Source organism: Lissotriton vulgaris, chromosome 8 (assembly GCF_964263255.1).
Source record: "Lissotriton vulgaris chromosome 8, aLisVul1.2, whole genome shotgun sequence".
NCBI classification, from domain to species: domain Eukaryota; kingdom Metazoa; phylum Chordata; class Amphibia; order Caudata; family Salamandridae; genus Lissotriton; species Lissotriton vulgaris.
Genome location: NC_141696.1, coordinates 1,355,032,502 through 1,355,048,596, shown reverse-complemented (window position 1 = coordinate 1,355,048,596; position 16,095 = coordinate 1,355,032,502). Strand labels below are relative to the sequence as shown.

The 16,095-nt window shown below is 43.3% G+C and overlaps 1 protein-coding gene across 2 annotated transcripts in view; it reads left to right on the top strand.

The window, feature by feature from the left end:
• Nucleotides 1-16,095, top strand: part of AMOTL1 (angiomotin like 1) — a 311,572-nt gene that overhangs the window by 187,539 nt on the left and 107,938 nt on the right. For both annotated transcript variants that reach the window (XM_086935303.1, XM_086935302.1), the window contains 2 exons: nt 83-232; nt 12,713-13,616. In XM_086935303.1, the coding sequence (XP_086791429.1) occupies nt 83-232; nt 12,713-13,616 (1,054 nt within the window). The remainder of the gene's footprint in view (nt 1-82; nt 233-12,712; nt 13,617-16,095) is intronic.

The window sequence follows — 16,095 nt, the reverse complement described above, 5'->3', positions numbered from 1 at the left end:
AAGAAAATAATGCAGCTTGGGTCATTTGCAATCTGTCTTTGTGATGTTTTTTCCTTATACCTTCCATGTTTGTGTTTTCCAGGCCCTCCACTTATTTGCCTCAGCCGCAGTAGCCCTGTCCAGTGTTCAGAAGACTTCGGCTATGCCTACCAGGGCCACCGATTGTATATCAACGAGAATGAGGGCCCATCAGTGACTTCAGAAACCACCAGCTGTGTGGAAGAAGCAAGTGGTAAGGCAATACAATTCTTGTGTATTCACTGACACAAAAATGTTCTAACTTATATTTTTATTAAGTTATGGTTTTAATTGGATGGAGCATTGTAGTGCAAAATGTCTGAAGATGCTTCTTACATGAGTGAGTGGGGAAATTGTAAATGTAATGTAATTTTTATAGTGCTTCATAGCTCATTGTGAGGCACCACTGCAGATAGATAGCACGATGCACAATGGAGAGTAATTGATGTGAAGGTGGTTGCACCTTGGCCAGAACTGCTGTCATGGCAACTGCTGTCATGGCAATTCCTGTAAAGTTACAAAATGTTCGGTGAACAGCCACTGTCTGTTCCGATAGCTGTTCACCAAACTTTACTAAAGTTTTTTAGTTTTTTTACAAAAAATATAACTAATGCCCCAAACGCAGTGATTTTTTAAAAGTTTTACTCTCCTTGCTAGATTTTCTTCTGGTGAAGACGGACAGAAAAAGGGACACCACACACTTACCCTAAATGGGATGGGAAGTGTAATGCTCTTCCTCTAATGGCACCTACTCCATTGGGCCATCACTGGAAACTTTTCAGTGAGGGAGCCAATGGGAGGTCCATCGATGGAGAACTGGCGATCCTCATGTACCTAAATAGGGCAGTCAGACCGTCGGTTCGGTGGACTTGGTAGTCTGTCAAGGTCTGTGGCAGAGCACCCTGTCTCATTAACTCTAAATCGGGGCGGATGTACAAAGTGTTTTGCTTTTGTGCACAAGTGGCCAGAGTGGTGCTCTTATTCTTTCTTAAGTCACAGCCCTTAACAGTGTGTTGGAGGAAGGTGCATAGTTTACATTAGTCCGATGCAGTGTCTCTTTACTGCTCCCATGGAGGTTTTTCGGACAATACTGATCCTTCACACCCAAAGGGAGATTCAGAAAGCTCCTAGGAGATAATAGGGGTTAGACTGCACTGGATTCCCGGGTAGGGCAACATTGAAGGTGGTACCTGGGTTCCCCGTCATACCTCCCTTTTTTGAAGTGTATAGTGGTAATGCTGCTTATCAGAAAAGCTACTAGTAAATTTACTTGAATTTGGACAGTGTCCTTGAAATTTCATCCCCATCTGCCTATTGCAAATGTGGAGCGATTCTTCACAAGAAGTACGTCACATCGGTTGCATGCTGTAGCACACACACTGCGAAAAGAATGCTGCTCTGAGCCTTATTTTACTCATTTACTTCTGCGTCTTTATATTTTCATATTAAGTTTTTTATCACATTGTTAATATAGAAGAGTTAATTCCCTGAGTGAGCTTTGTTCCCTAAAAGGCAGTAAATAAACCTCTTACTTTGGCTCCCAAAAAAGTAAGAAGTGTCGTGTACTATCTGTGTTGCTGGAGATTCCGTCATTTGTTGGTAGACTCTATTACTTAGTCCTGTACTACTGCTTCCTAGGAGGCCTTTGATAGAATGCATGTCCCTGACCCCTCCATATGAATCCACTTTTATGTGGGCATGAATGTATTGATTCCGGAACCAGAGAGAATGGCAGTGGATTTTCTTCCTGATTTCTTCAAACGCCGTTTGTCAAACTCCCTTACCAGATGAAATCTTTAAATGAATGGCTAAAACCAATTTACCATCACTATTCACCTCATGGTGGTTTGTATAATTAATTAAAATAGAAGATATGCTTTCCAATGAGTACATTCATTTAGAAGTTCTATGACACTCGCATTTATAGCACTCTTTTAATGCTACTGAAGCCTGAAAAAGTGATCAGCTCAGGGAGATCCATCAGAGTTAACCAGAGAAAATTGAGAAGTGGTTTTCTACATTGAGTTTCCCCTAACTCTGAAATCGATAATTGCGACAAATTTACAGCTGAGGGCAATTATAGTAATTTACATTGTACTGGCGACAAGTGTGGTGGATGTGTGATAGCGAAGGGCATCACCCTCACTCTCCATGTAAACCTTTTAACAACCACACTGGCATTTCCACTCTATGCTCAATTGAATGTACTATAATTTAAATTCTGTGGGAATCTGGAGTCACTCTGTCAAAAATGCTAATCATGTTGTACCTTTCATACAGTCTTGTGCATAAAAGTTAGGCTATTTGAAAAATTGGTCTTCTACATCATTAGACGCTTTTATCACCTCACGTACGGCCTACCTGCAAAAACAGAATGCCATTTTTATTTTTTAATTTGATTTATTAGGGGTAATAGTACAATAGTGTAACATTAACATCAGTACCATTAAGATGGTCAGATGATCATAAACTGATTCTAAATTCCAACTTCAACAAATACAAAAGAACAAAAATAGAAGGCAACATAAGTATTCATTTAAGAAATCAAACAACGAGGAAATTAATGAGCCACTAAATAAAAAAATCAATTACCAGCTAAATTAGCAGTTTTTTCAAATGAGTGTTTGATAATCTTCCAGACATTATGCATGTTCCCAGGGTTACGATTTAAACCCGCTTTGGAGTTCAGAAAGTCTGTAAAGACTTCTCCAGAACACTGTACACATTCCAAATTAAGTAATATGTAATTATGTTGATAAAAGGACATTTTTGAATGATGACACTTGTGTGCCTTTGGCTGTAGCATGGTACTAGTGTTTTCGGAAAACATGGTAAATATTTCTTTTATCTTGATTTAGCCGTCTATGCGGTAGCTGTCGCAGGGTGGCTCTAGGAATTTGTGAACATTTTTAAAAAGGAAGAATGCATATCCTGGTGGATTCTCGTAGCAGCCTGAATCCACCACAATAGAACACGGAGAACTGGTTGGACAACCAAAAAGAAATTGTCTAAAGCCAATGTTTCAACTGATTTGTCCCTACTGTGTCCCATTTGTTCTGACATGTTTATTCCTCTTCAGTTATTAAACACAATGTTGCTGAATTTCTGTTTGTATCATGTACTGCCAAAAAAGAAGAATTATTTTAAGACAAGAACCCTCACCCATCCATAAGTGGCATGCTTCATCATAGGGTCCTTCCTCAAACCAAAACAACATGATCTGGCGTGGACTACGACACCTAAAAGAGAAAATAATCTATTCTGCTTCAATAGTGAGGATCAACTAAGCGAGGTGTCAAATAATTAGCTTAACCCCTTGCGTGCTCCCGTCGTCCGTTGACCGACGGGAGCACTACCTCCCTAGTGCTGCTGTCAGCCAACACAGCCCCTCCCACCCTTTAGAACGCCTGCACCGCGGTTAAGGCATTAAATAGGAAAACCCCTCCACTATGCTAATATGACATCTCTTAATAGAAAAAGCCCTGGATTTTGTGTCCATCAGGCCATTTACCAACATTATTATTTAAGTCCAGGTTATCCATGAACTCCACAAATGAGTCTAAGAGGTGCTGCACATCCCAGCACTTGAAATGAGCACAGCATTATCTTCGTACAATGGGCACATCTCTCATCTCCTTAACCAACTTGAGATAGGTGATTGATATACAAGGTGCATAAAAAAGGAGCTATAATGAAGGGCTGCAGACATCCCCCCCCCTCTCACTTTACCGAATTTGAGCTGTTAGGTTGAGATGCATCTCCCTTAATAGGTAGATGATGTCCCACTCGACCCCCATGGAATCCAGGGCAGCCAATAGCGTATTTCTATTTTATTTGTAAAAAACTGAAGGCCAAGTAGATTGACCCCCCCTTTTTTTTTTGTACTATAGTATACTTCGAGATAATCGAGTACAGGTTCAAGCATTGGTGAATTGTCTCAAGGCCAGCCTTGTAGTCTTATTGTATGTCAGATAAGGCATTGTGCTCCTCGGCCCGGATACGTAATCAATGTAAAACCACTCAACTAATGATTTTCACCTCCATTTCGACCGGAGAAATAGGCCACTATCAACAGTGGTCTACCCCCGAATCCTTCCTTAAACACTCGCGCAATCACCGAGTGTGACCAATAATTTGGTATGCCATGTCTCACAGCCACATTGAGATGCAAAGTAGCCAAAGGAATCCCCAACTTGATATTACATTTAAACAAGTCACATGGGACCCCATCTGGACTTGGAGCTTTGTTGTTTGGCAAGCCAGTAATAGCATCCCTCACCTCCTCCCACTCAAACCTAAAGTTTGACCGTTCAGCAGACAAATAAAAAATAGATATACAATCAGAATCATCATAAATAGATTCAAAGTGCTTTACACAAATGTCTGCTGAAATATGTAAGGACAATATAGGCTTGGCTTAGGATGAAACAAGGGGCGATTGACAATGTTCCAAAACAAACCATTCTCACGCTAAGTACAAGAAAAAATACGCTCTTCCCATGTCTCTCTACGTAATTGCATTTTCAATCCTTTAACACAAATTTATATCTAGTTTGACACAAGAACACCAAAGTGGTGTCTCTAGGGGTTTGCATCCTTGAAATCTTTAAATCTTGAAGGGCTTTGGTACAGGAGTAATAAAACCACCAATTGAGAGGTGGGTTCAAGGTGTTACCATGCCTGTTTAGCATAGATTTAACTACACTACTAATATTTTTATAAGAGGATAAAACCAGATTATTGGGATGATCATCATCAAGACAAACCACAACTCATATGCACATTTCTGAAATAGCTCAATATGAAAGTTCACTGGGCAAATTATAGCCCATTTTAGTTTATGCCCTTCATACCTCAATGATACCAACCCAGTATAATCATGGACCCTGATATTTACTATAAAACTCCACTCAAATGAGGCTGTCAGTGGGTTATGCTCGCTATCGCCGTGCCAACAAATCTCATATTTGATAAGTAATTAAAGCAACCTCGAGGTAACAAAGATCAAATCTATCGCAGACTGTATACCTCTCCCATTAAAAGTATGAATACTCAAAGGATTCAACAAGTCCTGCCGTAACTCCAATAAAACAGAGAAATGAAAATCAGCTAATATTGATTCCCTCAAATTGCCTAGTTTTGAGTGTCTAAAGTGGTCAGTGCTTGTTACTTCACAATCATACTTATTGGAATCTAAAATGAGACAGTCATCCCACAAATGAAAATCAAAAATCACCCATCCACATCACTGGAATAAAATAATGTCTACAACAAAAAATATTATCTAAAACCCTTTTAATGTCAAACACATGGGCATCCAAATTTGGTGAGATGTTAGAATTCTAAAGATTCAGGATTAACAAACTGCCCATCTTCTTGAACTTTTAGAAAACAGCTACTAGATTCCAGCTACTAGTTTCCAAAATATCAGTTTGACTGGTCAGATGCAAAGCAATCAAATTAATAGATCTTCAGTACACCCACATGCATGACTGCTGTGACGGGAACAAAGCAACAACTATAACCCTATGCAATACAGAAAACTGCTTGCTTCCAAATCAGTTGGGGGGGGGGCAATTAAATCCTTATTAGAGGAATAGAGGCAATTTGCAGTCAATCTTGAATATTCCAGGAACTTAGAAAAATGAAGTATTAAGTCTGTTGGCAGTCAGGAAGTTAAAACTACCACTGCCCACTTCTCCCACAAAATTCTTCTCCTCAGATCAAGCACAACCACCAAAGGGGGTCAAAGCTTGTGACCCATAAACAAAACCACCTAAGGCAAGGCCGGAATTTCTGTTTGCACTTTTCTAGAGTGAGATCAATCCCTTTTCAGATAACCAGCAATTAAGGCTTTGTTAAAATTTACCCTGCCTACTCAATTAACTTCTCTAACCATGTTTATCTGATCAAATATAGTCTAACCCCAAACCCAGTGCCTACTCGGGCAATGAGTGACCGTATTCTTCAATTGTGAAAAGCTCCCTCCTAATCCCTTAAATTGCGGCACCTTGGCCCACATAAAAGCAGAGACCGTTGGCGGTAGGTCCAGAATCAAGGCTTCATATGGAAGCCTAATCTGCTCCCTTGAACCGAATGTGTCATCTCAGTCACATTATGTGGCCTCCACAATACTGTGTCTGGCAAACTATTGATTGCAGTGAACCTTGCGTTCAAGCCCACCCCAGAGAATCCTTTTTCTGTCTATCTCTTATCTACTAAATGTAAACAATGAGGATCTTCTCTTTGCTCAACCTTCTTCGACAGTCAGTGGAGGAAATTTCATTACTACTCAGGAAGGGTGTTTGGGTAGAGCCTGAATTCCCTTCAGTACTTAGTGGAGCATCTATTGATGACATATTAGATTTGACCAGAGCATTAATGGATTCCACTAACTTTGAGTTTGGTAATCTCCATCTTAATTAAGGTCTGACTGGAAGAGTCTAAGGAGTCCAGTTCAAGGTTTTTCCAGTCTCCTTACATACTCCTCGGTAGCAACCTGGGGACAACGTACTGGAAGAGGCCTCCCCCTGCTGCCCTTTAACCCTCCACCTTATCCCTATTCAGAGAACTGATAGATATTATCCATTTATCCAACAGCTGAGTCGCAGGAATGTCATTCTCTTTAGGGAGCTGATGTTACAAGGCCTGAACAGTTTGAGTATTACATGCTGGAAGTGTAACAGTGCTAAAACTGATCTTGCGCAGAGAATGTACTTTATTTGCGATGCCAGCAGGGTCCTTAGTGTTGATACAACCTTGCTGCCCTAGTCCTAACTGTTCCTCCAGTAAGGTGATATCTTCCGTAAAAACACCAATAGCAGAAGTAAGAAACTGAAGAATGGAGGAGATAGTACAGGGACTTTTGTCCACAAAGAGTGCCACACTGGCGTTTTGCACACCCAGGGTCCAACAAAAGGAACACTGGGCCAAGAGGGGTGGCCCAGCCCAATCTTCTTCAGGCTCAGATAGGCCCACTCTTGGCTCATGTCTTCGTCCAGACACGCGCCCAGGTGTGCCCCATTTCTTATAAAGCACCGAGTGCCAGCTCCCACCCCCAGCAAGTGCCCCTGTGTACTATAGGTGATGTAGTCTCAGACACCTGAATGAATGAATGAATGAATTTAGGATTTCTATAGCGCATGGCTGCCCGGAAGCGTCCCAGCGCTGGGATTGCAAACAAACAACTAAGGCTAGAAGCAGAGGAGTAAGGGAGAGCGGTTATTGCGGGAAGAGGTGGGTCTTGAGAAGTTTCTGGAATTTCATGTGGTTTTGTTCGGACTGGAGTTGGGTTGGTAGGGTATTCCAGAGAGTTGCGGCTATCACCGAGAAACGGCGTCCACCGGTCCGAGCTCTTTTGATTCGATGAACCTTGGCCAGGTTGCCTTGGGCTGATCGTAGGGGCCTATTGGGTTTGTATGGAAAAAGCATAGTTTTCAGCATTGGGGGTCCTTGATTTTGCATGGCTCTGTGAGTGGTACATAGGGTTTTGAATTTGACCCTTTCACGGATCGGCAACCAGTGTAATGCCTTTAGGGCAGGTTTGGCCGAAACTCTGCGGGAGGTTCCCGTGAGGATCCTGGCAGCGGCATTTTGTGTTCTCTGCAGAACATTGAGCGTAGCTTCTGGGGCGGCCAGGAAAAGAGCATTGCAGTAGTCTAATCTTGACAGTATTAGACCTTGGATGAGCATTTTTTGTTATGTTGCAGGAAGTAGTGGGAGAATCTTCCTAGTCGAGCGGAGTAAGCCCATACAGGTACCGGCTGTTTTTTTCGCCTGTGTTGTCATGGAGAGGTTCTGTTCCAGCCAGAAACCTAGACTTTTAAGTTCAGTCTTGGGTTGTGGGAGGGGACCTAGGCAGGAAGGCCACATAGCAATGGGGAGGGATGGTGATAGATGTCCCAGGAGCATGAGCTCGGTCTTCGAGCCGTTAAGCTTAAGCCTTGAGTTGGACATCCAAGCGTGAATACCTTCTAAGCAGTCATGGAGGTTTTTGATTTTGTCTTCTTCTAGTGAGAATGATACGATCATTTGGGTGTCATCAGCGTAAGTGACGGCTTTTATCCCAAAGGGGTTGACCACATCCTCCAGGGGGGCCATATATGTGTTAAACAGTGTAGGGCTCAATGAAGAGCCCTGGGGAACCCCACACTGGAGGGGAAGGATATCTGATCGCATGTTCCCTTCACAGACCTGAAAGGTACGGTTTTCTAGGAAGGATGAAAGCCAACAAAGTGCCGTGCCCCTCACTCCCAGCCCAAGTAGACGCTGGATCAAGATCTTATGGTCTACCGTTTCAAATGCAGCGCTTAGATCCAGGAGGATCAGTAAAACTGATCCCCCAGAATCCAAGATGCATCTGGCCTCCTCTACCACTTTCAGGAGGGCTGTCTCCGTCCCCTGACCTGGACGGAAGCCTGTCTGTGAGGGGCGAAGGAGATTGTTGGATTCGAGGAAGGCTGACAATTGCTGGTTGACCGCCTTCTCTGCGATCTTGCTCAAGCCAGGTAAGAGAGAGATTGGGCAAAGGTTGGACAAATCTGAGGGGTCATGGCCTGGTTTTTTCTGTAATGCCTTGACCATGGCATGTTTCCAGCTGGGGGGACCACTCCTTGGCTCAGGGAGGTGTTAATTAGGTTAGAAGCCAGGTGAGAGATGGTAGGTCCGACTTGTTTAAGGATTCGGATGGGAGCAGGGTCGTTGGGGGAGCCACTTTTCAAGTCTGAGAGGGCTTTCAAAAAGTCCTCATTGGACAGCTGATTAAAGCTATCCAGGGTTGGTCTCGGAGTGGGGGAAAAAGAGGCAACCGGGGGATTGTTATCAGCTTTAGGTGGAAGTCATTGCAGAATATTAGTGATTTTGTTTTGGAAGAAACCAGCTATTTGGTTGCATCTGGCAACTGTGGGTTGTTGATATGAGGGGGGTTGGGTATTTTAAGAAGATCTTTGACTATTTTGTAAGTCTCTCGGGATGAGTTAGATGCAGCTTTGATTTTCTTGTCAAAGAAGGAGGCTTGGGCTGCTTTTCCGCTGCTTTGTAAGTCCTCATTGCTGTTTTATACTCTTCCTTAATAAGAGGGTCCCACTTTTTCCTCCACTTTCTCTCATGGATTTTGCTAAATTTTCTTAGGTTCCTGAGTTCTTGTGAGTACCATGGAGATTTGAAGGAGTTATTTATTTTCTTTAGGTCTTTTTTGGGGGCGATAATATCCAGAGTGGAGGTGAGCCAACTGGTGAAGTTCTCGTCTGCTTTTACAGGGTCAGGGACTGGCCGAGGAGCGGAGCGTGTTAGCTCCTGTGTCCAGTGCTCAAATGATAGTCTGGACCATATTCTATCATGTTCTCTGGGGGTTGGTATGTGGGCCATTTTTACTGGAGTTTGCCAGGTGAATGGGATGAGAAAATGGTCAGTCCAAGGGAGAGGGAGTGGAGGTCGAACTTCAATTTTAGGCAGATTGGTGAAGAGAGAGTCCAAAAGATGTCCTTTGATATGAGTAGCCTCTGAGTTGATTAAATGAAGATCAAGTACTTTTATTTCTGAAATGAGGTCCCCAGCAGTTTTGTCTGTGTTGTCATCAAAGTGTAAGTTTAAATCTCCGAGCAAGAAGAAATTAGGGGTCGAGGTGCAAGAGGAAATAGTGGACTCTAGTAGTGAGCTCACAAAATTTCCTGGGCTGCCGGGTGGACGGTATATAAGAATGCCAGAAAGGGATTTATTGGGGGTTATTTGAAGTGAGAAGTGGACGCTTTCGCAGTCCTCAATTCCTCCTTCTTGTAGCCTGCATATGAAGGAGTTGTTGTAGATAATCGCTAGTCCACCTCCTTTTCCCTCCTTTCTGTTCTGGTATTGTATAAGGTAGTTCTGGGGTAGCCTGTTGACAATGTCAGCTTCGGAGTGAGATGTTAGCCAGGTTTCCGTGAGGAAAAGAATATCTAATTTTAAGTCTTGGATCAGTATTTTGATCTCTAGAGCGTGTTTAGGAGCTGATCTACAGTTCAGCAAAGCCAGGCTAATACCGTTGGATGACTGGTGAGTGGATATCCTTGAAGACTCGTCTTGGGGCTTGGGTGAGGGGTAGGGTGCAGGGGAAGGAGCTGCCGTGCAGAATTGCAGGAGATAGTCACGTGAGTGTCTGATCCGGTGACTATGTGAAACGGGCATAGTGGGTGGCCCTGTGCCCGGCCTGGCCCGGACGGGCCCAGACGGGCTTGCCTCGGGCGAGCCTCCGGCGCGCCATCGGCGCGCCCGCTGCGCCCGCCCGCCCGCTGCGCGGACGGGAGGGAGGCTCCATTTTATAGTGGATTGGGCCCAAATCGCCCAGCTACTAGAGCGCTGTCCAGGCCCCAATTCAAGATGGCGGCCGTGGATTCCTTGCCTCGAGGGGATTGTTTGTGAGACCGGGGGCCTAGAAATGGCTTTGTGCCTTTTTAATCTTGAGTACAATGAGAGCGGCTCAAAAGCGGTTGTCTGGGGAAGTTTCCAAGGGAATTACACAAAGTTACACAGATCACAATATACACAGTAAAAGCGGTGATAGCAATTCAATTTTAAAATGCGCTAGTGCTGGTATAAAGTGCAGTGCGTTAAAAGAGATAAAATAACAATTATTCTGTTATGTAGCAATTAAACCTCCCGGCTTCCGCCTCAGGAGTATGAAGCAATCGATCTGAGGGAATACTATAGTCTGCTCTTTTATAGTGGATTGGGCCCAAATCGCCCAGCCACTAGAGCGCTGTCCAGGCCCCAATTCAAGATGGCGGCCGTGGATTCCTTGCCTCGAGGGGATTGTTTGTGAGACCGGGGGCCTAGAAATGGCTTTGTGCCTTTTTAATCTTAGGTACAATGAGAGCGGCTTGTCCATGGAAAGCCATACGCTGCGGGAGGATTATGCTTCTGAGTGTTAACCTTCTGTTTCTTCATGAAGATGCTCCTGTATTTAAGGTGAAAACACATATGTGTTTCTTTACCACTTCCACTGATGATTTTTCATTGGTGGCCATTGCGTGTAGAAAGTGACAGTCGACCGCTTAGATAAATATGTATGTTTATTACAGGTACCTTGAACAGGCCGGAGGTTCAACTTTTTAAGGATTATCCACCTACCCCGCATTCTGCCTCTTTTTGTCAATACTGGAACTGATGTGTACATCGAGACCTATACCTTTTTGGATTTGTGACTTCTCTCAGCTGATCAGGGCAAGCAGTCCTCTAAATGGTTCTTCTGAGACCAAGATAATAAAGATCTCAATGAGTTGAATTTGTTGCACACTCGGAAGGGTATTATCCCCTGGGCAAGGCTGTTCCCTTCTTTTCCCATTGCCATACAATTCAAGAATTGATTATGCACTCAGGTTAAGAAGATGCATGATTTGGATATCTGGATAGAAGTCTCACGGACAATTCACCCATCTTATTCTCAATGAGGAAAACAATCTGGCAAGTGGCTGTTGAATGTTTCAGAGGTCCAGAGAGGCATGACAGATTTTTTTAAAGTTGTGGGCACATGTTTATGATTCGCGAAATATTCAAGATATATCTTGCATTAAGTTAGGTGGGGGACTTTTAAAACCACACTAAACGTGTTGGTTATGGCCAGTTATGTTTTTCAAAGAAGAAAGATCAGACACTTATCAAGACGAGGTAGATTTAATTCATGATATGGAATGTGAACTGGCTGCAGCAGACACTAAATCAGGTCGCAATGTAGTTAGACCGTAAGATTTAAAAACCGGCATTGGAGTGATTGATCTTTCACCTTATAAGATCACCCAGTTCTATGTTCTCATTCAAATTACCATGAGATTTATTGTATTGGGAATGTCTTCGCTTGAGGTTTTAGGCTGAGGTCAAGAGAAAATCCATTCCCGTTATTAACTATCTAGTTAAAGGGGCTGTGTCCACGGATAACAATTTATTTTGTTAAAATGTTTATTATTCACAGAGTTAAAGTAGTAAAAGTATTTAAGTACATTCTAATGAAAAAACGTTCATTAACTAATGTTTAGGTAGAGTGTTGAATAGTAAGGGTGATGGCATCCGTAGACCAGGAAATTTCTATAGAAGAGCTATAAACTGGTATAAGTTAATTGACTATCATATTATCTGACAGGCTCTCAGATTATTTGCTAAGTGCCACCTGCTAAGAAAGGAGTATATTGCAATTGCTGTAGGAAAGGGAAGATTAAAGAGAAGAATGGACGGTAATTTGAACATCTAAAGTGGAAATTGAATTGGTAAAGTTTCAAATGAACAAACCAAACACTGTATCAATATGTTATTATACGAGTCATACTCTAGACTTTGTCTGATGTTTCTGAATATTCGATACTCAACATTTTCATCACAGGTCCAAGTAGTGCACTGTTTATTTATCACAGTAATAACCAGGTGCTATGAAGCTCTCACCCTTCATAACATTTTGGAATTTAATATGCTAAATGTTCTTGATAAGGTGGAGTGTGAGTGAAGAAATGAGGGATGGTAGTGCTGGAAATGCTGTTTACAAATTACCAAAAGAATAAAAAGTAATGACATATAGGTGAAAAAAACTGTGTAGTAGACGTTTTTGCAGTATTGGGCTTATGGTGGCTACAACCTCGATATGAAAGTTATTAAATACACAAAAATAACTTTTGTTCGAATGTGTAAAATGTATTGTCAGGAAAATTGACGTCTTGTTTACTTGTTTGTTTAGTTGAAGAAAATCTTTATAACATTCAGGATTTCCTTACCATCTCGGAGGTGGAAATGAGAGCTTCGGAGGATGGTTCTGCTGGCAGAGTGTTACAAAGATTGATCCAGGAACGACTAAGGTATGGCACCCGCAATGAGAACATGAACCTACTGGCAATCCAACATCAAGCCTCGGGGAGCACAGGACAGCCTAGCAACGCTGCAAGCACTCTTTCATCCACTGAGAACCTCTCACAAGAAGACCCACAAATGGTCAACCACTCCGCCCGCCAGGAACCTCAGGGGCAAGAACATCAGGTGGACAACACTGTGATGGAGAAGCAGCTCCCAGCAGCCCAACCACAACTAAATAACGAGGATCTCCCTTCCTACGAGGAAGCCAAAGCACAATCCCAACTTTTCAGGGGGCAACCACCAGTTACTGTTGCGGCAGGTTATTGCGTCACTGGAGTGGTGGCCAATCACAAATTAAGAACAGAAGGGAGGCCCACTGTGGCCCGAGCCAGCAGTGGGCAGGCGCACAAGGACGAAGCTCTTAAAGAACTTAAGCAGGGACACGTCCGCTCTCTGAGCGAGAGAATAATGCAGCTGTCGTTGGAGAAAAACGGGGCTAAGCAGCATCCACAGACCTCAGGGATCACCAAAGGACTGAAAAGTGAGACTCCATCGCCGGTTCCAATACCTGGAAAGGGGCAGGATCTTAGGGGACCGCCCCCGGACTATCCTTTCAAAGCAAAACAGGTCATGTCTCCTGTGAATAAGACTCCAGAACATGTACTTTTCTATAATGACCAGCACACTGGGGGCATGCAGGATGCTTTAATGAACTACTCAGCCCCCCAGCCAGTGAGAACAGAGGTTGCAGTCCTGCGATACCAGCCGCCTCCAGAATACGGTGTTACAAGGTAATTTCTCATTCTCTCTCCTTTTGAGAAACATGTTCTAGATTCTGTTCAGATCTTTGTCCTGATAATGCAGCTGCAAAGCCTTTTCACTATAAAAGGGATCTAATGCGTCATTATGTGTATTGATGTACATCGTGCACGTGGATCTGCATTCTCTAAGATCACATGCTCCAAAAGCTAATTAATGTATCTCCATGGAAATGCATTTTACAGCTAAGAATATCGTATGCTAAAAATATCAATTAAGTGGAAGCATTACAAAATGTGTGTGCAGTGTGTTTTTGCATCTCATGAGCAGAGAGACCAGGGTTGTGGAAGTTGTACCCTAGAGACTGTGTGAAACCTATTTAATCAATTTTAAAAAAATGCTATTTAATTATATTGGAAGATGAGGTATAGTAAGGGAGATGAGCATATAGATGCGGTAAGCAATGTTAACCCCGAATCTTTTTCCCCGCAGGAAATCACAACGCGGTCATTAAAACGACCGCGTTGTCATTCCGCATACCATTACACCGCAAGTCAGAACAACGACTTGCAGAGAGCGGGGGGGTTAGGGGGGGGAGGCATTGGAGTCAAAATCCAACACCTTCCCTATTGTCCGCACAGACTGGAGTTGGAATAGTAAATCATACTATTCCAACATCCAGCTCCCTCTCCCCCCCCCCCCCCCCCCTGACCCCCCCCCCCCCCTCTGCAATTCGTTGTTACGACTTGCGGAGTAATGGTATGCAAAATGACAACGTGGTCGTTGTAAACACCGTGTTGTGATTCCCTGCGGGTTAAAAGACTGTGGGATCACAACGTACATTCTATAAATGCACGTATGTGTGTGTATCATTGTGCATAAATCATCCAGCAGACTGCTAAATCAGCTACTGTGTGCCAAGTGCTAAACCAGTTTTTTTGTCTTTTTAATATCCACTCACTCCGTGGGTTGAGGTTGGACGGCAATCTAAAAGCTGTAACCACATTATCCCAAACTCATAGGATAAAAATTGCATGCAGAGTTCAATTTTGCCCACGTTGTAAGCACACAGGCACAGATTTACTAACACTCTGTTCTGAGTTTGCGTCACAAACTTGGCACAAAGTGTTGAATTGGGATTTACTTTTCACTTTTTGTGCTGGAAAGTAGCTATAAACTAATGCAAAGTACCGCAGGGGGTTGTACCAGCAGTGGTATACGGGAATTCCCATGCAACCACTCATGGGTTTTGATGTAAATCCCTATTTGCCAACATTGTTAGACCTTTTTGTACATCACAGAATTACTCTTCTTCGAGAGGGGTGTAACATTAGAGAAAAGCTTTCCTTTCTGCAAACTTTTCAAACGGTGCAAGTGTGCCGTTCTGCAGCACCCATGAAACCTGTACGTTTTAAACTATGTGTAAGCGCACTTTCTATGGCCTGGCTTGATAGCGCAGCTATCTCCAGATAATTATGTGAGCATCACTAGAGAAGTACTTTGGCTCCATCCACATGTTGGGATCCAGGAATACATGTTGTGATTGGGCAAAAGTTGTGTGTTTCCACAAAAACGTGCTTGCCCTCCACCAGCTGTGATCCTTTTTTCTGCGCTTGAACTTTCAGGGGCACACATATGACATTGTAATGCTCTAAAAGTGCGTTAGATTACTAGATAATGTATGGTGTTTGTCTTTCTCTGGCAGCAGCACAAATGGGAGGAGGGCAGTCATTAACCTGCATGGATATTTAGGTCTGACTTGACAGTACAACAGTCTCTTGACCTATTAACCGATTTCAGATTATTCGGCAGTTCTTTGCTTCTACACAAATACATATCTCTTCCCATGCTATTTACTTGTAATGCTTCACTTTACCATACAACATTTCTTTCAACCCAGACCCATTGTTATTGCCAATGCTGGTTAATACAAGAGTACCCTTCTAGTACAAAATCTATTGACATCACTCACAGACTCTTGAGCTATGGCGTAACAATCAGTGTTGGCTCCTTCGCTATGGCGGAGGAGCATCGCCCCACTGCTTTCTCGCAGTGCAAGAAGCAAAAACATAAAATTGTAATCATTTTAGTTATTACCATTTTAGGTTTCCTTTGCCACCGGGCGGTGGGCGGGGCTGCTCTGCGTACGGGGCAGGGGAGGAGTGGTCTGCCCACTCCTGAGTGCGCAATGACTGTTTGGTCGGCCCTCTCGGGCTGCCTAAACCAGTCATGCACACTTTCCCCTCAATGCAGCCTGCATGGAAAACAAGCACACCTCTTCAGGCCCTGGCTGAACCTTGTGTCACGGCACTCAGACCAATCACAACGGTTGCAGTGGAGCGTTGTGAATGGCTTTGGGGAGGGAGCCTGGCTGCCTACTTCCTGTTCCTGTCGGAGGCAAGAGAGCAGGAGCACAGAAGACGCGGGACCCGGGCTCGAGGTAGTTTGAAAAAAAAAAATATATATATATATATATATATATATATAATATATATATTATGACCCCTTTAG